General features: G+C 38.8%; 2 protein-coding genes across 2 annotated transcripts in view; both read right to left on the bottom strand.

Annotated features, from left to right (window-relative positions):
- The window catches only part of dysf (dysferlin, limb girdle muscular dystrophy 2B (autosomal recessive)), a 126,904-nt gene extending 103,074 nt beyond the window's left edge, over nucleotides 1-23,830 (bottom strand). The window contains exons 1-17 of the mRNA XM_053343150.1: nucleotides 23,792-23,830; nucleotides 17,682-17,733; nucleotides 10,331-10,386; nucleotides 9,787-9,878; nucleotides 7,370-7,475; nucleotides 4,361-4,484; nucleotides 3,993-4,249; nucleotides 3,530-3,658; nucleotides 3,352-3,414; nucleotides 3,142-3,192; nucleotides 3,003-3,033; nucleotides 2,783-2,898; nucleotides 2,418-2,544; nucleotides 2,231-2,334; nucleotides 1,797-1,865; nucleotides 1,621-1,664; nucleotides 1,382-1,464 (exon numbers count right to left, since the gene is read on the bottom strand). Of these exons, the coding sequence (XP_053199125.1) occupies nucleotides 1,382-1,464; nucleotides 1,621-1,664; nucleotides 1,797-1,865; nucleotides 2,231-2,334; nucleotides 2,418-2,544; nucleotides 2,783-2,898; nucleotides 3,003-3,033; nucleotides 3,142-3,192; nucleotides 3,352-3,414; nucleotides 3,530-3,658; nucleotides 3,993-4,249; nucleotides 4,361-4,484; nucleotides 7,370-7,475; nucleotides 9,787-9,878; nucleotides 10,331-10,386; nucleotides 17,682-17,733; nucleotides 23,792-23,830 (1,543 nt within the window). The remainder of the gene's footprint in view (nucleotides 1-1,381; nucleotides 1,465-1,620; nucleotides 1,665-1,796; nucleotides 1,866-2,230; nucleotides 2,335-2,417; nucleotides 2,545-2,782; nucleotides 2,899-3,002; nucleotides 3,034-3,141; nucleotides 3,193-3,351; nucleotides 3,415-3,529; nucleotides 3,659-3,992; nucleotides 4,250-4,360; nucleotides 4,485-7,369; nucleotides 7,476-9,786; nucleotides 9,879-10,330; nucleotides 10,387-17,681; nucleotides 17,734-23,791) is intronic.
- Nucleotides 23,831-25,186: 1,356 nt separating this feature from the next.
- LOC128384258 (ladderlectin-like) lies at nucleotides 25,187-26,675 on the bottom strand. The gene is made up of 5 exons (XM_053343804.1): nucleotides 26,669-26,675; nucleotides 26,386-26,492; nucleotides 26,110-26,244; nucleotides 25,923-26,031; nucleotides 25,187-25,386 (listed from the first exon to the last, which is right to left on the bottom strand). The coding sequence occupies exons 2-5, from the start codon at nucleotides 26,482-26,484 to the stop codon at nucleotides 25,319-25,321; spliced, it is 411 nt and encodes a 136-aa protein (XP_053199779.1). The 5' UTR covers nucleotides 26,485-26,492; nucleotides 26,669-26,675; the 3' UTR covers nucleotides 25,187-25,318.
- Nucleotides 26,676-27,058: the final 383 nt, after the last annotated feature.

The raw sequence follows: 27,058 nt of genomic DNA, 5'->3' as shown, positions 1-27,058 counted from the left end.
TTAGTCTTCATGCATGTCACTGAGCAAACATACATGCTTTGTTATCTTCACAAAACCACAAATCAAATCCAAGATTCGGTTCTCACACAGGATTTCAAAGCCGGTTCTCAAATGCCAGACATATGCAAACTGAGAAATATGTGAAATGGCTAAAATCCACAATATTTTAATTCATGGAATATGTCATTCATTCAAAAACAGCAATACAACACAAAACTGATAGATTAAGATCAATTCAGAGCAGGCCAGGGAGCTTTACCACAACCTAACCACCAAATCAGTACATTAGAGTCCATATTGCACCAGTTAGGTATAAACCAGTCCAGTACTGTCATGTTCAGACCTAGACCAGTCTGATATGGATCATCAAACATATAAGATCAGCTGAAATGTTCCAGACTAGACACATTAATACCAACTTTAATCCAACCTACATTCACATTCACAGCTAATTCAACTTACAAATGTTAACTCATCACTTTAAAGCAGTATTACTTGACTTCTGGCAACTTAGAGCACTGGAACAATAGCTAAACACAACACTGACATATTATCACCTTAGATGCTCTTTGGGGGAAGATTTTAGCACATGAATTAGTTGCCTTGCTACACATCCAGGAAACCCAAAGAAACAGTAGCATATACGTGACGTCATGTCTACTGCTACCGGATGAATCTAAGTTGTCCCCAAATCAACAATGGAAGACATAAAATTTGATGCTCATATTCAACTTTGTCTTTATTTACTCAACTTGTAAGACACAAAACTGGATAAAACCTAGGAAGACAGTTCAACTAATCAACATTAATTAATCAGTTTCTAGCTTCGTAGCTTCGTAAAGGCAGTCTGGTCTATTTCACCTTTGAGATCCACTAAAATATCACAGTGTATTTTGAAGAAACAGGTCCTATGTTAACAGAATACAACAGCTATTTGGTGTGTAAAGCCAAAGATGCGACTTAAAGGTCTTGTTTTGTCACAACCAACAGTCCACAACCCAAAGATATTCAGTTGTCGCAGAAGTCTAAAGAAACCAGAAAATATTCACATTTGAGAAGCTGGATCAAGAGAATTGGGGCTTTTTTTCTTAAACATTAACCCCAAAACAATCAATAAATATTCTATCAATTGACTAATCAGTTAATCGACCAATTGTTGCAGCTCTACATATTATATAAGGCAAGAAGGCCAACATAGCAGACATAAGTGACCTGTACCTTTCCATTCATGTGACCCTTGTTTGAAACCCAATTTTAAAGAGACAAACTATGAGACAAACCAGACAAGACACTCACAATTCAGCCCATTCCACTCCAAACCAGTCCAAACCAAACTGGTCAGGTCCAGTCCAGTTCAGACCAGTTTCAGCCAATAACTTACCATCTATTTCTCCTCCTGGGGCGGAGATCTTAGACATGCACAGATGGGCAGTGCCGATGACATCATTGTGACTGGCTCTGTCCCTGCAAATGACAAAGAAAGAAGGACTATTCAAGCTAAACTGTGACAAACTCAAATGTATTACTCTAAATTGACAATATTCTTTAAGTTTCGTGTAAAGGCTTTGATATTCTGGTGAGTTTGATAAGATAAGAAGGTATATATCAGCTGGGATTCACCAGTCCAGAATTCTGATCCTCATCTTCTCACACATGGAGGGAAACTGGAGAGGAAGAACAAAACATGTACTGTATAATGATGGGTATACGGTCTTGATCGGACCATGAAGCTGTATAAATACTATGTAGATAAAAGAAACTCATGTCAATGTTTGAAATCTTATTGTGTTTCTCACCCTAATTGGCATGGTCAGACTCTGGTGCCATTGTGGATTGGCGTTTTTCTCCAGAATCTTAGTGCAGACCTGAAAAAGAAAGAAAAGAAAAGAATCAACCTTACAATGGCTAGCTTCGTAGTAGATTAACAGTAGGCTACCACAGTTTCCAGTTTTATAGCTAACTGTGGTTACTGGCAGCACTGAGTAAGATTTGGGGTGCTCCTCATATTACACTTTGTGTCTATCCTGTTTCTCGAAGTTACTTTAAAGGTTCTACTGCCCTTTTGGTCAAGAACCATTACATTAAAGCTACAGGAACTCTTAAGTAATTGTGTCCAGTGTGGCATCTACATCCACAGGTTACGCCTCTATGACTGTTATCAAATTTGGAATAAAATAATACTTGACTAATATAAGTTTGATGGATTTTTAATCAAGTCTTTGTCACGCACTGTTTTGCCAGCAAAGTGGACCTCCACCAGAGGATCCACCAAGTTCTTCCTGTTGCTGTCGAACCCAAAAACCTGCCTCATCCCATCCATGAAGGCATCATCCACTGCAGAAAGAAAAGACAAAGAAATCTCTCAATCTGTACTGTTTAAAGCAGATTAAATACATTATTACTACACCAGGACTCACTCTGTGGGAGGTCTTCAGCTCTGAAAATCCTCATGGTGAAAGTGGCTCCTCTCAGAGACAGACCAGCTGGTCTCAGCAGGTTTCCTTCGATATCCTCTTTCTCCTCCACACAATCACGCCTATCAGCCTGGAAAATACATACAAACACACACAAAGTATATATTATAATATAACTAAACATCTGCATAGAGTAAGCAAGATACATAGAGAGAGAGATGTAATTAGAGGTCCATCAGAAACATATTATTTACTATTCTTAGATCAGTAAATATGTTTATGGGTGGCATCAGCTCATCTCACCTCTGAGAGTTTGGCTTTCACCATAATGCTAATTTGCTTATCTTCATCTATCCAATCAGACTCACCGGTGGCTCGTCTCCAGCGGCCAAGACGAACAAGCTGACCTTCAGGTAGCCTTTAACTCCAGCAGAGAGATCGTCGGAGTCGCACAGCAGAAGCCATTTTCTCAAGAAGCAGTGTCCTAAAGATTCAGGGGCAGGTTTCAACTCATAGCTCTGAACTTGATGTGGTGGTTTCCAAATAAATACAGAGGCCAAGTCACAGTTCACATAAAGTTATACTCACTGTGCTCATTGTAGACAGTGCCAACATCCAACTGTGAAGACAATTAAAAGTCAAAATCATGATCACACAATGTACTTTATGTCCAGCATTAAATGTTCTGTATCTTTTTGTCAGCTGGAACTTGAAGCCATTAACTTACCTTGAATTCACCGATCACAGCATCCGTTCTCAGTGAGCGAGAGTCACACACCTGGTCAGGTAAAGAGAGAAACTTTACATTATATAAAGAACAATTATCAGACAAATACCTTACAGTCAAAACCAAGATTGACAGCGTTACACAATACATATAATACAATATGTTTTGAAAGGGAATATCATGTATGTTAAAGTAAAATGTCCAACTCACAGTAATGAAGATTGGTTCATCAAACAAGTCTGACGGAGTCTCGAAGAAGTTCAGGAAAAATGTCTATTAAGAGAATAAAAAAAAAGATATTGTAATTTGAAAAGATTATATATCCAAATATAAAATGTAAGTTGAACCATTCACGAAGGAAATCGGATTGTGACAATGATTTATGTACCTCATCAAACACTGGGTTGTTTCCTTTTCTGATGCGAGTCCTCTTGGTCTGCCCTGCTATCGTTATCTTGACAACAGGCTTGATGTTGATGCCGGGCAACTGTCGTCCCTCAATGACTCGCACACGAATCTTAATAGGAAGACATTTGGACAGAAACGTGTACAATTAAGTCACTGTTCGATGAAATTCAGCAGATAAAATGTCTTAATCATCCACAGTTGTTTTGCTTTGTTCACTTACCTTACCCAACTTTTTAATTTCCATTTTGATCATCTAACTTAATTCTCATCATTGGACTTTGGTAAGTTTACACTCCAGCAACATTGTAATACTGTAATACAGTAAAATCTCCACACAGTGGCAATGATGAGCAGTCATCTCTGTGTCATCTGATTGTACACGACTGGACTAAGACTTTACTCCTGTGGTATATTAAAGGACAATTCAAATCACTCATACATACCTGGATGTCCTGTGGTTTGTTGGGCAGAGGTTTGGGCTGACTGCTGGCTCCTCTCCTCCTCTTCCTCAGCCCTCCTTGGGTGTTGTAGGACGGTGGCGAGCGTTTGGGAGTCTGGGCAGCGGGGGACTCCTGGCCCTGATTTCCCTGGGTGCCGACGATCACCATGGAGCGTCCGTCGTCAGGGCCCTGGTCTTCTGTGGGCTCCAGCATCATCATACTCTCTGTATCCTCCTCGCCCAGAGTGTCCAGAGAAATCACTGCACAGACAGATTGGCAGAAACTAGTCCCACAAGTATAATATATTACGATCGGAAGACGCACTTTTCAGGGTGGATATAGACTGCAGAAACAACAACACATCATATTACTTGTGACGGTGTCCAGTTCCACATTGGGGTTGTTATGGGGCATGACCTCCTGCTGGGGGGGAGGCTGGAAGATTGGAGCCGATCCTGGTGGAGGGATGTAGGAAACCTGCAGGGTCAATGTGGCCTGGTGGAAACAGTAAAAAACACAGTTTCAAGCACACTCCTCCTCCTAATTTTACACATGAAAATCCATTTACTTGTCATGTGGAGTACTAATCAGCCCGTGAAAACAGCTGCGTTATGTCCTCTGTGGATCTGAAGGAGCTATTTCAAGGCTGAGAAAATAACAGTTATGACACTTTGAACTTAGAGACCATAGATTTTTAATGGAAATAAATAAATAAATAACTGTACAATGAAGTTATATCACCACGGACTGTTTGGGTTGTAGCTACTGGACTAGTGGGGCAATCACATGTCACTTTAAATCGAAGCACACTTTCAGTGATTGGCTGCAAGTAAAACCATACAAACAGTCATTTTTTTCTAGATGTAGGTACTAAAAGGATCAAATATGGGGTAGCTATTGTTTGATTGGAGAAGTTTCGATACTACTAGCTACTGGGTGGTTTCAGTTGCATTGAGTACTGATAGTTTACCAATATGACATATCAGACTTTGGATACACATAGGATACTTGTAAGTAGATAAATTCATTGTTGGTTTGACTTTGCACATGAGATCTGTTGACAATAAGAAAAACAGAGAAAATCCACCAGCCTTTTCCTTTAAAGCTCCACATTTGTGTCTACTTAAATCAAGTCCAGCCAGTCCGGTCTAGACATCATTGTGATTACAGGCCGATTCATATCAGATAAGTTGTAAGTATTTTGGTGTAGAAAAGCAGCTTTAGTGACAATCTATAAACAAAAGATTGGGGTCTGTGTGTATAGTCACCATGTTTCTGTTTAACAGGTTTATAATGAAATGTGCCTGTCCTTTGCAATGAAAAGGACACCCTGCAACTCAAATCCTTAGGGTTAGGGTTAGTGGAATCTGCAGTTGCATGGATACATGGATGTTTTGAATGTAAAAGATTATAAACCACAGGTAGGAGACCCCGGGGAAGACCAAGGACACGCTGTAGAGACTATATCTCTTGGCTGGCCTGGGAACGCCTCGGGATCCCCCGGGAACAGCTGGACGAAGTGACTGGGGAGAGGGAAGTCTGGGGTTCCCTGCTTAGGCTGCTGCCCCCGCGACCCCGGATAAGCAGAAAAGGACGGTACGGAAGGTAGATTATAAACCAATCAATCATAGTATATTCAGTGTTTTAATAACAGCTTAATCTTTCAGTATGTTGGTCTAAGTTTTGCTTTGGTTTTTAGAACAGATGATGAATACCATGTACATCACAAACACTTTGTACCCGCCGTAAGATAAACACAACCTTTGTTTCTCTCACATCCTTGTCACCTCACTGACCGTTTGTGTGTGTGTGTGTGTGTGAGACACTAAGAGGAAGACTTTGTTTTAGGTTCAGGAAATGAGGATGGAAAACACAACACTGTTTCATCTGCTGCTAACAAAAACAGAGGACGACGGTAAGTGTGGCCCAGTAAGATGTATGAGTGAGGGGTCTTTTACTTCAGAGGGTTTTAACTCTTGTGAAGACATTTTGAGGCATCCAGACTACTGTTTTGTCTGGTATATGTCGAATTTAACACATTTAGTAACACAATTTACTGCAATATTGGTTAGTACTTGACTTTAGTATTCATCTTATTGATCTAATTAAAGGTGCATTCAGGACATGTTCTCTCCACATCTACCTTGGAATTTAGTGGCATAGAGGAGATTAATATTCATAAGTATGTATTAATTAGTGTATGATACATACATGCGCACCTAGATAGATAGATAGATAGATAGATAGATAGATAGATAGATAGATAGATAGATAGATAGATAGATAGATAGATAGATAGATAGATAGATAGATAGATAGATAGATAGATACCTAGAAAGATAGATAGGTAGATAGATAGATAGATAGATAGATAGATAGATAGATAGATAGATAGATAGATAGATAGATAGATAGATAGATAGATAGATAGATAGATAGATAGATAGGTAGATAGATAGGTAGATAGATAGATAGATAGATAGATAGATAGATAGATAGATAGATAGATAGATAGATAGATAGATAGATAGATAGATAGATAGATAGATAGATACCTAGAAAGATAGATAGGTAGATAGATAGATAGATAGATAGATAGATAGATAGATAGATAGATAGATAGATAGATAGATAGATAGATAGATAGATAGATAGATAGATAGATAGATAGATAGATAGATAGATAGATAGGTAGATAGATAGGTAGATAGATAGATAGATAGATAGATAGATAGATAGATAGATAGATAGATAGATAGATAGCAGCAATACAGATTGAGATTAAATATGAATATAGTTTACAAGGCCACAAACTCAGTAACACTTTGTTTACTGTTGATCTTCTAGGTCAACTTTAGCGAAACAAATAGCATGTGAATACAACATTGTTTAGCAGCTGACTCAGAAGATCCCAGTTTTGGACTTTCCCAGAAGCACTTGAACACAGTATAATCGTATAGTTTTGTTTTCTTGAAACAACTGATACTAAACTTGCATTTGGAGTGAATCTTCTTTGCCAGTTTCCAACAAATCAACTGTTTTCAAGCATAATTTTTTTCAGGATCAAATGTAACTTTCTTGCTTATATCTGAGATTGTTCTTTTTTCATCAAGATACTAAAACAAAGGAAAAAAGCTGAATAATCCTGTGTGAACAAAAAGAGTTATAAGGTCAGTGTTAGACTGCAGGAATTAAGACAGATAATTACAGAGAAGCAAAAAAAGAAGGCGTGGTTGTTATTCTGCTCTGATTCAGGAATCTCTTCCTCTATTTTAAGTCCCAGACAGGAAACTCTACATGATTTATGATTTGTCATAGGTTCACACGATACAATGAGACTGTAGAATAATCTGTGAGTGTCTGTGTGTCTGTGTGCTCACCCCTGTGTTGTTTCTCTTGGTGTCCAGCAGGGACACTGTGAAGCAGGCAGCCAGGTTTGGAGAGTTGAGCACATCTCTGAGAGACAGTCGGGTTTCACCCAGAAACCTAAAAAGACACAAATACCCAAAATGTTTCAAATACTGTATTTGGTACATGACTAACCCAATACTGCATGAATTATGTTTTGTCTTTCACCCTCTTTTGTTGAAATGTTGGGCTCTTCTGATAATCCCGACATGCACTACCAAGATTTATCATAGACTTTAGATCAGGGATGTCAAACATGCGGCCCGTGGGCCAGAACCGGCCCGCCGAGGGGTCCGAACCAGCCCACCTTCCTTCCTTCCTTCCTTCTGTCCTTCCTTCCATATTTCCTTCCTCCCTTTCTTTCCTTCCTGTCTTCTTTTTGTTCCTTTTATCCTACCTTCCATCTTTCCTTACTTCCTTTCTTCTTTCCTTCCTGTCTTCCTTTCCTTCCTTTTATCCTTCCTTCCATCTTTCCTTACTTCCTTTCTTCTGCCCTTCGTCCCTTTCTTCCTTCCATCATTCTGTCCGTCCATCATATCTTTCTTCCTTCCCTCCCTCCCTCCTTCCTTCCATCTTTCTTTCCTGTCTCCTTTTCATTTGTTCGTTCCTTCCTTTTTTTCTTCCCTCCTTCCTTCCATCTTTTTAATGATCTGGCCCACACGAGATCAAATTGGGCTGTATGTGGCCCTTGAATGAAAATGAGTTTGACACGCCTGCTTTAGATAATAAGTGGATGTAGCCAAATGTGACATAGTGTGTTTGGGCCAGTTTTAAGCCTATAGTTGCCTCTTATGATCTGCACTTATATATCTAGGATCTTCCATATAAGGAGTGCAGGGTGTTGCCTTTCATGCTCAAGAAACACGCTCAGCTACCTCAGAGTGAAGAGAATACTAAATTGTGCTGACAAGAGTATATATTGTAATCAAGAAATATTAAACTTAGTGAAATATTACAGCAATAGTCTGACTCACTACCAGTTGTGGAGCCAGAGAGAGCAGCAGGTGAGCCAATTGTCAATAACAGCTGTCGATCAACGCCTACACAGCAGACATCAAAGCTACTATAAGTCTTAAGAACTTATGAAGCAAGAATTTCCAAAATCATCAACAGTGCAATTATTAAAGGGCCCGAATATAGTGACTGACACCATAATGACTCGTGACGGTAGACATTGCATACATACTGTAGTGCTCTTTAAATTAAATTAAAGAGTACGGTCTAGATCTGCTCTGTGTGTAAAGTGCCTTGAGATGACTTTTGTTGTGATTTGGCGCTAGATAAATAAAGATTGATTGATTGATTCATTGATTGATTGACATAGAACTACCCATTGCTTCTGATACTTATAATGGGTTTAATGCAGAGATTGAATTTCACTGTACAACTGTGTGACCAATAAAATAGTTTTACCTTGATATATTTGGACCTTGCCTAAAGATGATAAGGGTCACCTAGCAACAATGAACTGATTGACTCTACATTTGACCAGTTGGATTGTATAAACAGGGTCATGTATAAACAGGCTCATCCGTAGATATAAAACACTATGTACAAAGGGTCATAATGCGTTTTCACTCTGGGAATGAAACATATGGCAGCCATCTTACCTGGATCCAGTTTTAAACTTAAAGTGTACAATAATTCATACCACTGCATTGTCAGATTGAGATGGGGGGGGGGGTTAACTGATCGGACTAGACCAAACTCAGGGGGTGTGGCTCGAAGGTCTGAGTTGTTTGCTTTATGAAAGCAGAGTGGGAAAGCACCCCTTCAGATGGCTATTTTTGGACTGCTCTGCTCCATCAAGATGACAAGTTTGTTGGAGTTCGTTCAGAGGGGAAGGGGCAGGCTTGAAAGAATCAGGTCATCCTCTCATTGTTGTCTTCGGGTATTTATTCAACCATATTTCCACCCATTCACCCACTGATGTGTTGATTGATTTATTGATTCATTCATTAACCCTTCATTGTATATGCAGACCAGAATGTGACCTCTTTGCTCTGGGTTACTGCTGTAAGTTCCATTTCTCTGAGTGTATTCTTATATATTATATTGTTGAAATAAGTACTGTACTAATATCAATAATATATATATATAATGCCAATATAGACCTATGTAAAGTATGTGTACAGTTACTTCTAGCTTTCATCACTCAGACTGGGACTTGAGACTCGACTCAGACATCAATGTTACTTCAAAGATATTGAATTAAATAAATCTGTAGCTAATTTACTGTATTGTTGGGAATGGGAAGACATTATAAATTGGAAACGTATTAACACTGACTCAATAATCCACAATTATTTTGACTTATTCTTGGCAGGTAATTTCTATAACATTCAGATATTCATGTACATTCACACATTGGCACACAGCAGCCAGTTACCTGTTCCTTCCCATCTTCTCATGGTCTTTGACGACACAGTGCAGCTCTGCTCCAGAGTCCAGAGGAATCCCCTTTAAATCCCATTCAAAACCCTGCACACACACAGAGACAGGGAACAACATCATCTCATACTCAAAAAGCCCTTGTGGGTCATGCATGGGTCATAAGATATTGGGATAAAATTAATATTCACTTCATATACGCCTACGTATCACATACAGTATGGTGTATATTGGCAATTATGACAGAATCAATTAAATATGTTTAAAAAATTTAATAAGTTATATTATAATTAATCTGTAGCTCTGTCTTAACGAAATAACACAATACTTAATTTATGTTACACTTCATTGTTCTATATTTGTTGAGATTTGACATATTTGGGGTAGCAAAACAAGTTTGAGAGAAAAGGGTACAGTATATTGCTATGGTTTACATGTGTAAGCTGCTATTGCTGAAATGCTTGGGACCTCTGTTGTAGCTCCATTTGTTGTAGTTACGTGTAGTTGTCTAAATAGTAAATAATTAAGAAGAGAAAAGATACCTCATTCCAGACGGGGTTGGGATTGTTCTTGATGACTTTTGTCTTCTTCTTAGTCCCTGACGAAAATACAGAAAGACATAAAGGAGTTAGCTTATAAAGCAGATGCAAACAGACACTTATAATAATATGAGCCCATCAATGACAAAAAGAAGGATTTTCACTGGACGTACATTGATGGGATATAGCACACTCGCTCTATACTGGACCAATTAAACACAAAAAGATGGGATAATAGATTCCAGGTTGAAAAATACCTAAGTTAAGTCAAAAAACCGTTAGCTAGCTAGCCCACCAGCAACAAACTCAAAACACTTTTAGGGTAGCGCTCACTTTTATTATTTGTTGTTTGTGGGAAAAAAAGGTTGCTCCTGTACTTATGTACCTATTGCAAGTAATTTTTACCCAAATATCTGTGATAGGACTAAAATACCATGTAATGCAATATGACACCCCAACATTATTTGTTTTGCTAGCTATTAGCCTGTTAGCAAGTCCACGTTAATAAATTAGCTTACCTTAGTTTATGTAATGGTATTAAGCAGTATTTGGGAAGTAATTTGAAAAATGTAATGAATTACTCATTACATATCACTTATTGAAAAACGTATTATGTTACTTTACTAGTCATTCAACAGGAATACTTACATTACTACACTATTCTTTACATTCGCTACCGACAAATTCTAACAAATGTCTCCTAAAATAAAATTAAAAATTAAAAAATTAAAACTAAGCATCAACACACACACACATGTCAAATATTCTGTATTTAATACATGCAAAAATAGACAATACAACCTTCGGGTGTAAGCCAGACTACAGTTTGGAGGGGAGACTGAGTTTAATGTTCCTTTATACTACTCATCATTAGAAAGAAAGTAATGTTTTACTGAATAATGTGTTTAATCAATATGCTGATCAATTAAAGAGATATAAAATGTTCTATTGGATTTTTTTTTCTTCTATGTACTCTTTTGAAATGTGTCCCAACCATAAAGGCTCCTCACAGCTAAACCTGTGCAAAAGAAATGAAACTTACTTTGCACCAACTAGACCTTTGACACAAACACACCTACACGCTCAGGCTCAGTGGCCAAAATTTGGCGTTCCCAAATGACAATAGTATGAAAGTGTTTGTGTGTGTGTTATCTTTCTGTGGCTTCCTGTAACATGTAGTTCTGAGCTCTGATTTCCTGTCTGTCGGGCAACACCAGCAGGAAGTGAGAGGTAAAATGGACCAATAAACTGTCAGGGTTCATCATCAGCTACTGAAGAGCGCGCACACACACACACACACACACACACACACACACACACACACACACACACACACACACACACACACACACACACACACACACACACACACACACACACACACACACACACACACAGATGAGAATATGAATTATGACACTGTGAGTAACTCATAAAGAGGAATGGGTGCAGAACACACACACATTGAGATGTTCTTTCCAGATGAAAGGAAACAGACACAATGACTATTGTCTGATTTCTGATTTTAGAGGCTATTCATTAATTTACATGGAATGATCACTGGACAACGCTGTGAATAGATCATTAAAATCTCCAGGTTTTGTTGAAGGATTAATGTTTCAGTACAAATTAACAAATATTTCCTCTTACTAAATAAAGCCATTTAAAACCCCATCTGGATATTTAAAATGTAAGTTGAAACTTTGAAAGTGCATGATTTTCCCCAAAAATCAGGGATTGATCAATTTGGAGATGAGTGAGTGATAATAGTTTTAGCAAATACTTTAAAAACTGAGTGCCCAACACTAAAATCCAATACTGACTCATAGAAATTACATTTATACACTACTATATTGTTTTCCAAATTACATTGCACGGCCAAAAATGTAATCTGGACAATGTTTTTAGTCAAATTTCTCTCCAATGAATTAAGGGTTACATTAATGCATCACACAGAAGTAAGAGGGAGCTGGTCAGGGTGGATTATGAGCATATAAAACACAGGACTCTGACCGGAGTGTACATCGTGAATCCCTTTTGGTATTAGATTTAATCAACAAAAGCACTTTGGTCAAGGTTAGAGAAAAGTCCTGGTTTCCGATTAAATAGTAATTAACACGTTGTGCTTCAAGTCACTGCAGATCTTTTGTATAATAAACTAAGACCATGATCTTTATCTAATCTTTACCAAGTGCCGTCATGGCCTAAACATGACCATTAAAAAGTTGAATAATGCTGTTGTTACTATCATAAGGATATTTGTGCTGCATGGTTGGATGTTTAGGCGGGAAAACAATTAAATACTTTCAATATCAACATTTCTTCGGCAACATGTAATTTTTGTTATAATTATTAGTGCCAAAAATACACAGAAGCACACAAACATGATGCATTCCCTTCACTGATTGTACTCATTGCAAACCAAAGTAACCTGTTGCAAGTCTTTGTAATCTGCATGAAATTTTAAGACTGTCCTCACAACACAAATGACACAAATTCTCTAGTGTTCGTCGCAGTTATGACGAGAGCAAAGGAGTAAATGAGATGACGTTATTATACCATCAAAGAGGAATTCAAGGGGGAATGGATGAGCCAACGAAGCACCTGACTTTAACACAGGGCATCACTGTTTGTTATCCATTTCTAACAATGAGTCAACACAAAGAAACGTAGACTACAATCGTCCCCTAATGTTAACTACATGATGAATATGGTCACCAAAATGATGAAGGGCTCTTAAACCTTCAGTAGGTAGTATTTTTAGCCACAACAGAAATGCTTCCTTGACCACAACAAACCACACAAACCACCCAACTAACCAAGTCACTTTGGGTTTTATCCGAACCAGACCAGGTTACACTGAGGGGACAAGGGACAGGGTTCGGTTTGCACCAACAAATGATGTCGTCTTGCTGATTACTGCTGTAATTGACCACTTTTGGTTACAGAACTGATTGCCTCAATTGCCTCAGAGCAAATCAGGATAACAGTGGATTCTTAATGTCCTTGCACACACACACACACACACACACACACACACACACACCATGGCCATGGTCACTTTTGGGGACATTAAATACCATTACATGAATTCCATGGTGTTTTATTCTAACCCTAACCTTAACCACTACTTGTCTAAACCTAACCCTTACCCTAACCTTAACTGCAGTTTTGTTTTTTAAATTAGGGACAACTCATCCAAATAGGGAGAAACATGAAACATGTCCCCAATAGAAAAGGTAATTCCCAATTAACTAGTCCAGACTCTGAAATTTGTCCCCAAAAGTAGCCTATGACAGCCCACTCATACACAAGTGTACATAGGTCACTGTTTGGGACATTAATACCGGTAGACTCTTTTTTTTAAGTGTAGCCCTAAACATAACTACAACCTCTGACTCAACAAGCAGCTTTTTCCCAATTGGGGACATGACTTTTGTCCTCAATTGGATAAGTCGTCCCCAATCAGCTGCTTAAAAGTCTGAAATTTGTCCCTGAAAGTAGCCTATGACAGAAAGACACACACACACACACACACACACACACACACACGCACACACACACATTCTTTCCCTCCTTGCACACCCAGAGAAAGGTTGTTTGCTTTCCTGTTTTCCTCACAGTCATCATCCAATGTGAGAACACACACACAAATACCTACGTAAGTGTACCTCCGTTCTTGGAAGATGTCTTAAAAAACACCTCCACCCTTCCACAGAGGGGTCGAGAGGGTACGTCATATCATGCGTGCGTGTGTGTGTGTGTGTGTGTGTGTTTATGTGTGTGCGTGTGTTAACTGCATAAATCTCCCCAGAGCTCACATCTAAGTTAGCATCTCAGAGACAGGAAGTGGTATAGCGTCAACTTCCTGGTTGGTTCAGCTTGGCACAGTTTTTGTCATTGGCCAAAAATAGAACAGACTGTGACCCACAGTGCAGTTAAATACATATGAGAAGGCTAAGTTTAGACCTGGGCAGTGTGTGTGTTGCTATATCCGTAGCCTGTTTGAGCTCAGGGACTAAGACATGAAGAGTTTTTTTCTTATTGTAGATGTAACGTTTAGGTTTTAGGTGAGGATTAGCTTTTATATGATATGCTAGCCTGGTTGCTAAAGTCAGTGAACGCACCAAGTCAAGCTATGGTATGAAGAACAGAGTCTCAATCATCATTTTTTAACTGTTGCTCATATCTATCTGACTATAACTGCATGTAACCACAGAAATTCAAATTTAATACGTGCATTTTCAAGAAAGTGAGCTGGTTTATAAACGTTAGCAAGTTTGGCTAGTCTGTTAGCGTCTTTCTGCTTAAAGAACAACATACTTGCTGGAAGGTACTGTATACAGTCTTTGTTAAATCTTCTTAATTACAACCCCACCCCCACCCAAAAAAAATGTGATATAAATATATTAACAATGGATCACATGACTACTTGTATGTGAATGGAGTTGCTAGTGACGAGCCCACAGAGATAGCGGATCATGTAAGCGTCTTTCAGCTTTAACACTATTGTTTTCTGGTCAAGTCTTATCATGTAGCTGTTTCCCAAAAAAAGTGACTTACTATGACTTACTGCTAGCACCAAATTACAAAATAAGGGACTAACTAGTGAACATAGTGGAACATTTAGCTGTTAAAGAGCCGGGACTATGATTAGCACAGAGGAAAACTGATGTTAGCAGGGTTGCCAGATTTTATTTCTGTTTTTGACGGCGAACAACACTTATCGTTCCAACAACAACACAACAGGAAATCCTCCCTGCAGGACATTCGCACACATGCCTCATTACCTACACCTGCAGATACAGACACACATGCCCACAATCATGAAAGCACATACAAAAGAGAGTAAAGTGACTATACAATACAAGCTAATCTGGGGGAAAGTAAGCAGAAACTCAATTTTAAGCCACTTTTGTGAAGTTTCTACCAAGAAATATGAGCAGGAGATGATTGTGATGAACACATTGAAATGACAGTCATCAACCAATTCAAATATTAACTTTTCAACCCAAATACAGTGACCAGAAAAATCACCAAAACGTGCTAACTTTGACAGCTCCTTTCAATCCATAAAACTATTAAATCTTCATGTGTTCTTCTTCGCTTGCAGTGACTAACAAGCCCAAATATTCCAGTTAATAGCCTTAAGTCCTGGCGAGTTCTTACCTTCATCAACTGATATTTTAACTTTCATCTAAAGATTCATCCAATATTTTTGCAAAAACTACCATCATAAAAAAAGGTGCATTGCCAAATGTACAGTATGTACATTTTGCATTTCAGTGTAGTTTAACAAGTTTGTTTCTTTTCACTTTCAACTTATAGTTTTTTTGTATTTTTACATTATTGTTTATGCCTATTAATTGTTTTGTTATCTCTTATCTTCAGGTATCTAATCTTATTTTTCTATATTTTACTGCTATCTTGTTTCTTATGTAATTCCTCTCACACACCTACTTGGTGAGTTATGTCTTTCTCTCTCTCACACACACACACACACTTCTCTTTTCTCTCCCCTCCCACAGCTTCCTCGCTATTCAGACAATTTTTTTCTCCCCTTTCGTTATGGTCTCTAATTTCTATAAATGGACATGGTATCTGTTTCTAGAGGGGAGGGAACTCTCTCTCTCTCTCTCTCTCTCTGTCTCGCTCTCTTTGCTCTAAATTCCTTTAGTTGTTATAACAGAAACACTTGAGACCAACGACCTCAAGAGCTTTCTGAAAAATTCTGCATTACTGCAAGAAAGTCACCTATTAGATTTTCTTATACTGGTTGTCTACACATCATGTTAATTGTTTTTAAAGCAGTTGTTTTGTGGCTTACTTTTCTGTCAATCTGCCTTGTCTGTTTCTACTTAGAAGTGCAGTTAGTGGTTGCCTACATTGCCCACAATGCCCACTGACATCCCTAACAGAGAGAGTACATATACATTTTCCGTCTGTAAATGACACAGTATGTGGATGGATTGAGATAAAACAGAGCAGTTATTTCAGTCTCAATCTGCTGCATTTGTCTTTATTGACTAGAAATGCATTGGCTTGAGAGGCAACTCTAAAAAATCCATTTTAGTTTGAACTGACACCAAAACCCTGACAGTTAAAGTTTGTTTAGAGTCATTATTTACTGTCAAAGTCCAATGGTGCCGCTGGAAAAGGAGAGAAAGTGAAAGAAAGAACTCTATGCTATGTGTCATGTGCTGCATTACAGCAACTGCACTTTAAGGGTTTTGGTTTAATACGGTTTTTAATTGGTTGGGAACTGGGCAGGTGTAATGACCACCTCTATAATCAAACACTGTGAACTTGTAATGTTAAAGGAAGGATGTAGTGACAGACGTGCAGTGACATTACATAATTTAGAGAAAACAGACACACACACACATTCTGACACACACTCTTGTCCATCTGTCGTTGTGAGGTCCAATTTAAATCTTTTAAATCTGCCAGATCCTCACTTAAGACTTACGTGAGGTTTGCATTCAGTTTACATTAAGGTTGAGGTTAAAGAGTCCTCACAAGTGTGTAGTACAAGCGTGTGTCTGATGGCACCAGGAAACCGTGTTCGGACAAAGGCAGGATGTTAAGAGCAGAGCTCACCTCATTAAGAAGGCAGATACTGACTTGTGGAAAGTACAACAACAAACTGATGGAAAAACAGACGGCCGCTGAGGACAGGTAGTCACCTTCACATTGTGTCGTTTACTCAGAGGTCACGTTCAACCAAATTTACTCTCCAAGACTGGTGTGACGTTAATTTCGGATTCAAGTCACAAGTGAAAGTTATCATTATATATCAATACATATCTATATGACGACTGCTTGGGGTTCTCCAAAGGACGTGAACAATTTAAATGACAGGACAATGTCTGAGAAAGTTAAAAGTAGTATCACTAAAATTCAAATGGCTTGACAGGCAGGTAACCTGTTGAGGGCCGATGTCATCAGCTGTTGCCTAGTGATTGGAGCGCTGCATTCGTTACTCTGACCGACTGAAGACCTGCAGCTGTCCAAAATCAGTTTTTAAAAAATATGCAAAATCTATGATGCAGCATGTGTATAGCTTATATTTTCTTACACAAAAGTGAGAAGAATTCAAATGTCTGTCAGGCGTTAAGTCACAAAAATGACTTAAGACTTGCTGTTAGACTTAATTTGCATAAGACTCCTTTAAGATTTGAAAGCAAGCCCCGGGTCTTTATCTGGTGAAATACCAGATAAACTTGCACCTTGACTAGCAAATTATGGTTTGTAATTTGACTTGAACTTGAACCTCAAACACAATATTTTCTACAACAATATTGCAATGCATTGTCCTATCACAGATGCCTTGAACCTCCCATGATCCTCTTACCTCTGAAGGTGACACTAGCCACGGGGTGAGAGTATCTCAAGTTGTTGGCACGCTGAAGAACACAACATAACATGGTTGAAACCTTTGAAAAGTCCCAAAACCTGCCAGACTAAGAGAACTCGCTCAGAAAGAGAGAGAGGGAGAGAGAGAGAGAGAGAGAGAGAGAGAGAGAGAGAGGGGAAACCGGGGTCCAAGTGACGGGCAGGTGATTCGGTTCACCACGTCTGAAGGAACGGCTGATTACATGACCAGAGAAGCTTTGACAAAGATGGGACCGACCATTGGAAAAAAATGTTAAAAAGTATGAAAGAGAAGTTTCTACTGCTCTTCTCGGAGTAAAAAGTAGGATTACTATGTCCACTGCTTGAAAAAACCGAAACCACCTCTTTCAAACTTCACATTCCTTGTTTGGTAAAAGGCAACAGAAAAACAAAAAGGGTTAAAAAAAAACAAAAAAACGCTGCAAATTATCCAGATTGTTTCAGCATCCGTCTGTGTCTTAAAACAACAAAATAACAAAATGAAAGTTCTGTCTTTACAGAACCGGCTCCTTTCTCTTCCTGACTCTTTCTAAACCCATTCGTAATGAAAGAGAGCAACAAGCGAGCATGGCAGGAACACACACACCTCACATCCAGAGGAAATCTCAACATTTCCTGTTCTCTTTTCCTCTCTTGTCTCCTAGTTGTTTCCCTATCTTTCCCACATCTTTGCTTCTCCATTCGACTGTACATTCACTACCTCCCTTTGGCTGTTTCTCCTTTTATCCCTACATCATTCTTATATCAAGTGTTTTCAGTAAGCTGTGAAAGTCTCTTAAACACAGTGCTGTCCAAACATTCCCAAATATTTAGCATCATTCTTGGGGGAAAATTAGCCTTAGAAATTGTAGAAAACGTGTAAAAATCAGCATATTTACTGATAAATCGATGGTAATTATAACAAAAATAGCGTTGTCTTGTACACTTATCTTTGCTGGATCTGAATCTTACAAAATTAAAGGTTTAGGGACTCAAAATGAGTTTTAAGGTAAGACATGTGACCATTGGTCAAAATTATCATTGAGGCCTAGTGTGTCGTTTAAATCCAGATCAGGTCAATAAATCCTGAGGTTTTCTTTAGACTGAGAAGGCTAAATTTTAAGCTAAATAAGAAATATGACTTTAAAAGCCTAGTTTTGTTTTCTCTCAAATCATCCAATTTTTAAGGTATTTTAAAATCTGTCATCGATTGTCTCTTGGATCCTAAAGCTTATTTTAAAATGTTAAAAAAAAAAAAAAAGCCAAGTCAACCCTTTAGGAGCCAACGGGGAGGGGGCAATTAGGTTGCACGGACACATAAACATTAACACGTGCACAGTGAGAGAGCGCCACCTGCAGACTCGAGGCAGCGTGTACACACTCATATACTTCTGTTAAAAAGTCAGACCTTTGCTCAGTAAGTAGTAAATAGCTTCGAAAAAAATGCATTAAAAAGCTTCATGTCATGATTTTTTTAGCTTGTATCAAAACTGCTCTTGACAGCTATGCATCTCAACCTCAACCATATACATAAACATCCATCATTTATATTGTTTAGTAAGGAGTTTGTCTGTCTTGTATTTGGTTTGTGGAGATTTCCACTCCAACAGCTCCGACGCTAAACCTGCGTGAGACAGCGTTACATTTGTGAAACCCATCAGTTAAACCTCATTGTCAAATCCTTTCCTCTTGTAAAAGTGAAGCATATTATTTGAGAATCTGCATATTAAAAGGTTTATGTTAGAGCAAATAACATTTTAATCACCTTTATTTGTGATATAGTATTACATATCAGGCTGACTATCTCTCATTAGCTAGCTACTCTTTGGCTAAGACAAGGAGTTTTTAGCGTTAATCGTTTTACATTATGAGGCTCAATGATGGTTTTTTTGTGTCCATGTGGTTTAGTCAAATTTAGTCAAAAGGGGTTAAAATTTGTCTCTGGGTAAATGACGTGACGAGCATGAAACCATCTTTACTCTGTGACATTTTCACACCTCCAAGTACTAAAACCAGCAGGAACAGCAGGAGTTGCCACATCTTAAAATATAAGGAATATAATTGAATAACTTACTCAATAAATACAATATAAAATCATTACATCTTTTCATTTTGATCTTTAGGTGTTATTAGGTTGAATCTCCCCTAATTACCTTTAAAATGTCTTAAATCCTGGCTCCAGTCTTGCTAACAACTCCTTGTTTTATTCCTTTCTTCGTCTCTAATACTAACAATCAATACAATATATATTCGTATGTATGTGTCGTGTATATTTGCACATTTTTAGGAAGTTTAAACATGCAATTCAAAACGCGACTAATCGTGATTAACTATGGAAATTCTGCGATTAATCTCGATTTAAAAAATTTATCGTTTGACAGCCCTAATTTTTACCCAGCAACATCATGATGTCTGTATGTTTGTTTACACATTTATACAGTAACGTTATGTCATATGTAATCCATTTCTCATGGTTATACCTTACTTCTGATTAAAAATAACAACATATATTTTGCCTCATATTATACACATTATACTGTAACACACACGTCTGACATGTGGATTATATCTTTGGAAAACTCATGATCTTGATTACAGTTTAAAATAAAAAAGTTCAGTGGGATTGTTGAGTTTGAAGATAATTGATTTTCACAAGGATTTAACTTGAGTCTCATCTGTGCTTCGAGCTTTATAACCAATTAGCTCTGCTGTATGTAAGTATATATCATGAAGTCATTAACCAAGCCAGCAGCAGCACATGACATCCTGACTGTAAGTCCTCCCGGGTCAAATTGATCCCGTCTGTTTTGACTCTTCCTACCTTCCTTCCTTCCTTCCTTCTTTCCTATGTCCTTCTGTCATTCTTTCCTTCCTTCTTTCTTCCTCCCTTCCTTCCTCCCTGCTACTGTCCTTCCATCCTTCTTTCCTCTGTCCTTCCTTCCTTTCCTTCCTTCCATCCTTCCTTCCTCCTTTCCTTCCTACTTCCTCCGTTCCACCCTTCCTTCCTCCTTTCCTTCCATCTTTCCTCCCTTCCTTCCTTCCTCCTTCCCTCCTTTCTTGACTTCTACCTACCTGTCTGCTCCTTTCTTTCTTTCTTTCTTTCTTGTCCTTCCTTCCTTCTTTCTTTCTTTCTTGTCCTTCTTTGTCCTTCCTTCCTTCCTTCTGTCCTTCCTTCCTTCCTTCTCTCCTCCCTCCTTTCTTTCTTTCTTCCTCCCTTTCATTCTTCCTTCCTCCTTTCCTTCCATCCTTCCATCTTTCCTCCCTTCCTTCCTTTCCTTTCCTCACTTCCCTCTTTCTTCCTCCCTTCCTTCCTCCCTGCTACTGTCCTTCTATCATTCTTTTCTTCCTACGTTCCATCCTTCCTTCCTCCTTTCCTTCCATCCTTCCTTCTTTCTTTCTTCCTCCCTTCCTTCCTTCCTTGACTTCCTTCCTTCCTTCTTTCTTTCTTCCTCCCTTCCATCCTTTTCCTTCCTCCTTTCCTTCCATCCTTCCATCTTTCCTCCCTTCCTTCTTTCCTTGACTTCCTTTTTGGCCTCTAAGGGAGCAATAAATGATGAATTAATAAAAACCACATGTCTCTTGTGGTTGTGCGAGCTGTCTTACCACACTCAAGTGGTTGTTGTCACCATAAATACACAAAAGCTTGTACTGTAGCTGACGGAAAAAAGGAATGACATATCTGGTTTTAAGACAGCAAGGACATGATGAGGCAATTTTACATAACCAGCTATAAATATTCAATCATCAAAATAATCAAATGATCATATTATTCTGTCTAAAAGTAATCAGTCTAATCTGACCCACTCTGCTGTAACATCCTCTAAATGTAATGAACGCTTCATGAAAGAAATGATGCAGCAGTTTTTAAGAGCAGACACAGCAGAGACAGTGTTCAGCTTTCAGGAGGATGAGGCGAGTTAAAGCAGATTAGATATCAGATATCGGCCAGTAGAGTAAAAAAAAAACAACGCTTCAGTGCTGTTTTCATGATGTATAATAGAGGTTGTTGAGCCATTAAACTGCAGAAGTGGAAGCCTTTGCTACTCTGACAACAACACTAGATATTCATCTTTTCAGCCTGAGATTGTCTTGAAAATTCTTTGATATTTTCCTTTAATTTTAGTCAAACTTAGAAAATAAAGAGTTAAAAAAAAAAAAAAAAGTGTCAAAAGAGAAAGGCCGATATGTAATAAAACTGGAGCCTGGTTGGGCTTGAACAAATGACTTTATATACAAATTTTACCATCTTTTAAATCTGTGGGTCACGAGCATTGAAGTGTGTGTGTGTGTGTGTAGAGAGACGTACTGCAGGCGCTTGCCTACATTACACAGGGAAACGTTTGTGCAGCAAGTGTCATGAGTTCATGACACATTTACTGTAAGTTAGAAATGTCAACTCTGTTATTCTTCCTCTTATTCTACTGTACTTAATTGTACTGTGATTGTTTAACCAAAATATTATGAGAGAGAGTAAAAAAAAAAAAGACGAGACAAACATATGGACTAAAAGATATATAGATTTTATAATTTCTGTTTTTGCATAATGTGTAAAATGTCTAAATTGTGAAAACTGAGCTATTAAAATATACACAAATGGGTTCTTTTTCATCAAAGAGTAACAAACAGTAGATGACAGCTGCTACATACATTACTGCTGCTTCTGTACATTTGAGTCACGTCACTCCTGTAAACTGTGACGTGATTATTTACAGTGCATGACAACCTGCCAGTTTTTATCTATAACAGGGGTGTCAAACATGCGGCCCGTGGGCCAGAACCGTGGGCCAGAACCGGCCCGCCGAGGGAGGGGTGTAATCCGGCCCACTTTCCTTCCTGTGTTCTTTTCCTTCCTTCCATCGATCCTTCCTATCTTCCTTTTTTCCTTACTTTGTTCCTTCCACCTGTCCTTCCTCCCTTTGCTCCTTCTGTCCTTCCTTCCTTCCTACCTTCCTTTTTTCCTTACTTCCTTCCAACTGTCCTTCCTTCTTTCCTTCCTTCTGTCTGTCTGTCCTTCCTACCTTCCTTTTTTCCTTACTTCCACCGGTCCTTCCTCCCTTTTCTCCTTCTGTCCGTCCTTCCTTCTGTCTGTCCTTCCTACCTTTCTTCCTTCCTTCCATTTGTCTTTCTTTCCTTCTTTCCTTCTTTTCAATGATCCGGCCCTCATTAGATCAAATTGGTCCGTATGTGGCCCTTGAATGAAAATGAGTTTGACACCTCTGATCTATAGCAACCAGTCTTAGCTTCAGAGTTAGCCAATAAACTAGCTTTAATCTGTAATCCCTGGACAAATGTTATAAAAGAAAAATATGTACTTAATTTAATGTCTTAATCCTAATTTTTTCAGTATGTTTCACTCAAAAAAGTCTTTATGGTACATCATCTGGGAACCATGAAAGTCTTTCCATGTACTGTTTTGTGCCATTTAAAGTACATGAGACAGTAAAAATTTTAACCTGTAGTGCTATAGAGGAGAAGTGAGGTGAGTCTTTAGGATTCATTCTCTGGGGAGCATGAATATCTGTACAAACTTTCAAGGCAATGCATTTAATAGCTGTTGGGCTATCTACCAAACTGACCATGGCTATTAATATTCATATCCATAATTGTACCTATTTTGACCAACTGAGAGGATGAGAGAGGTGGAAAGATGGACGCCCCCAAAGGATAAACTCTGCTGATAGATGGGCGGTAACTATAAACACATCCATGCTTCACAGGAGGGAGACACACACACACACACACACACACACACACAGCGCAACTATCTGCCACTGCATCATCTGCTTTAGCTCCCATGTTGCCCACCCCCCCCCCCCCAGCCTCTCTCCCACCGCCCCACCCCAAACAGACGGGAAGTCATGAAAGACGACTGGCAGAGGCTTTCCAATAATAACCTCTCAGCTGTTAGAGAGGAGGAGGAAGAGGAGGAGGAGGAAGGGTTCAGTGTTCAAGATCAATATTGTGCCATCCATGTATCACACACACACAGTGAACTCTGCACCTGAACTTTATCACACATTACCATTTTTTTTCTCTTTTCTGTTTCTTGCATTAACTTCTCTCTCACACACACACACACACCATCCCTACCTTCATAGGTGACGCTGCAATAGGAATCACTGACGTCATCGTCCGGCGTTTGCAGACGCTCAGCACACAGAATAAACACACGCAGCATGGCTCACACACTGTCACACACACACACACTCAATCTCTGTCAAATCACACCAGCAGTCACTGTGTGGTCCATATATGAGTGTCAGTATATCCAAAAAAATATGTCCCTAAAATGAGGAGATATCCATGACAGAGGCCGAGAGAGAGAGAAAGTGGATGAGAGACACAAGGACTGAATAGTGTCTGAGAGCGCGACTGGTAGAGCTGCAGCTCTCAGCTGTTTCACTCGCCGCCCCTTCGCTGCCTCTCTCTCTCTCTCACACACACACACACACGCATGGTGCACTGGCTGACTCATGCAGACACACACTGTCCCTTCAATCACAACTGGTTTAAAGGGCCAGCAACACACACACACACAGTGGCCTTTATTTTTGGGTCACACATGCCTGCACACAAACAATCCAAACTCTGCCAATTTAAACCAACACACGTGGGGGGGCTTACACACTTACACACACACAGACAAAGGGTAAGAGTGTGTCTGGGAAAATGTGCTTGCTGGTGCAGATTTGTGCATAGAGAAGAAAAATCTAAGACAAAGGTGTTGTATATTCTGTAGTGGATTTTATAGACAAATCTGGGTTGTAGGTGGAAGTAGATGCCATCACACACTAAACATAAACCAAGATACACCAGCAAGTTGACCAGTAAAGCAGTTATACATTGAAAACAGGTCCACAGGAGAAATAAAGGTTAGAATCTAGAAAATGTTTCAATAGACTGCTGTTCACCTTGACCTTTTCTGTGCTGTCCAGATGTTAACTTTAACATTTGGAAAACAGCATCTCCATGAATATACCTTACTTCCATGAATCTCCATCTGTGTTTCAATTGAATTATGAGCTGTGTGTTGTTCGGAAACAGCTAAAGATCAAGTGATCTGCTGACAGACAGTAAGCCATCAATTTGCATTTTCCATGGACGTATGACTACGTGACACTACACTCAATAGGCGGTGCTAGCAGCTTGGTGACAATGGCAGTTGACAGGGGCTATCTTGTGGGCTAATTGCTAACATGCAAGCTAGCTGGGTAGATGCTAGTGTCAGTCTCCAAACTTATTTTCTCTGTACTGGGCTGTTTGCCCCACGTGGTACAAGTTTCCATTCAAGTCGGTGCAGAAAACTGCCTCTGAATCAACTGCATTGATCTTAGTGATTGAAAATGAGAAATAAGCCCTTGTTTCTCAGTACAATCATTGATCACATGCATCTCAAAATTAACTGCTTCTTTCATCCTTCGAGTGGCGTATCAAGCCTAATTTTCTAATGTCAATATTTCAAGGATTCATTAGACAAACTTCTTTCAATGTTTGAACCTTTTTAATTTCATGCAATAACAGACATTTGAAGATACAAATATGGTTAAGTGAGCAAAAACCATCTACTCAACTCCTCTGGTCATAACATTGCATATATCTGTGCCCTCTTAAGAGATATCATGCTTTTTTGGTACAGACAAATGGCCTTTTGTGTTTGCAAGGCTGGTCATCAAGTTTATTTCCACCTGTTAAAGAAAAAAAAGTTTGTGGAAAGTTGTTATATTCATGAGCCCTACAAGGAATCTTGCTGTACATTCATATAACTGGAGATTATTAACTCCAACACACTGCCTTACATGGAGATATCCACATTGACATGAAGATAAAGTTTAATTTGTGTAGCACTTTTCAAAATTTAAAATGCATCACAAACAATTGGAGTACTAAATTAATAGTTTAGTAGAAATTTAGTTGAACTGTAGATCACAGGACTGCTAGCACAGTATTGCTAGATCTACAATTACATATGGACACAAAAGCTATGTATACTTGAGCCAGACCATGAGTGCTTTAAAAATAAAAGAGTAAAACCAAACAATGCAAATCTCTTTCTTCATGACTTATTTCATAAAAAGCCTAATAATACTGCACCACTTTCACACCTTTGTCAACCCAAAGAATTATTTGATCTGCTCAGTTAAGCACTGGTAGTTTCAGTAAACAATTGTCATAAACCAATGGAAACCCTTTTGTCAACCTAGACTCAGGTAGCTAAGTTTACCTCCATAGTTAATCACCAGACAGTTTGCATTCTTGTGACCGTCAGGCTGTCCTGGAGACCAGTTTGTAAAGCTGAAAGGGGTACCGTCACTCCAGAACCAAGTGCCCTCCTAGAAGATACAACACATTACTATATAGTGGACAGGATGATTTATTTAGCAACGTTCACATTTGGTTCAACAACATACCTGTTCTGCATCAGAGCCTCCAAGCCATGTCACTGGATACGAATTAGTTACTTTCTGTATCACACCTTGAATCATATGATGCTCCTCAAGGCTGTGCACTGATGCAAGGTTTCCACCATGTGACTGACAATGTTTCTACACAGGCAGGAAGAACAGAGACAGTGGAGTTGAGTGGAGCCACACACGAGATATTACATAAAGTAAAAACAAGAAAATAAATCAAAAAAATGTGCCAGCAAAATGAACACAGACATTCTGTAATGATGTCCTGATTACCTCAGCATAAACCCAAGGCTTGACAGTTGAAACAAAGAGGAAACAGCGATTGTTGAAACCAGTCCAGTCAGGAGGACAAGATGTTGACCTCTTAATCATAGCCTTTCCTTGAAAAAATAAAAGCTTAACATAGCATTCAGGCAGTTACGTACATATCTTAGAGTTAGATATTCAGTGAGCACATACAAATGTTACCCCATTCAAAGTGAAGCTCAAATGAAGTAATAAGGAAGCATATTTTAGGTGCAGGGGGTTTTCAGACCAAGGCCTTTTCTGCCCTTACCCCTTGTTGCCATGGTAAGCACCATCATGACACAAAATAGTAGAGAGACAGTCAGCATCCTCATGGTAAAGATGATCATCTTAAATGAAGACAGGCATGTTAGTAATTATTCTGAAGATAACTATTGTGAGCACAGGACACAAAGACAATGGAAAACCCTGCTGCCAGATGATTGTCATCTTCTTTCTCAGCTTGTTGCTACAGTCAGCCTATATGGAGGTGCTGAGGTATAAAAGGGGGGGGGGGGGGGGTGTTTATACCCCAATGTAAGAGATTAAATTGGAAATTGCAACACAGCTACTAAACTAATAGTCTGCATTGTCAAGACAGCTTGTGATTGATCAATGGCTCAAATTCAAAGAACTAAATTTTCCCTTGAACAACAATACA

The sequence above is a fragment of the Scomber japonicus genome, chromosome 22 (genome assembly GCF_027409825.1).
Source record: "Scomber japonicus isolate fScoJap1 chromosome 22, fScoJap1.pri, whole genome shotgun sequence".
NCBI lineage: Eukaryota > Metazoa > Chordata > Actinopteri > Scombriformes > Scombridae > Scomber > Scomber japonicus.
The sequence above is the reverse complement of the archived record's forward strand: the minus strand, read 5'-3'. Positions and strand labels throughout refer to the sequence as shown.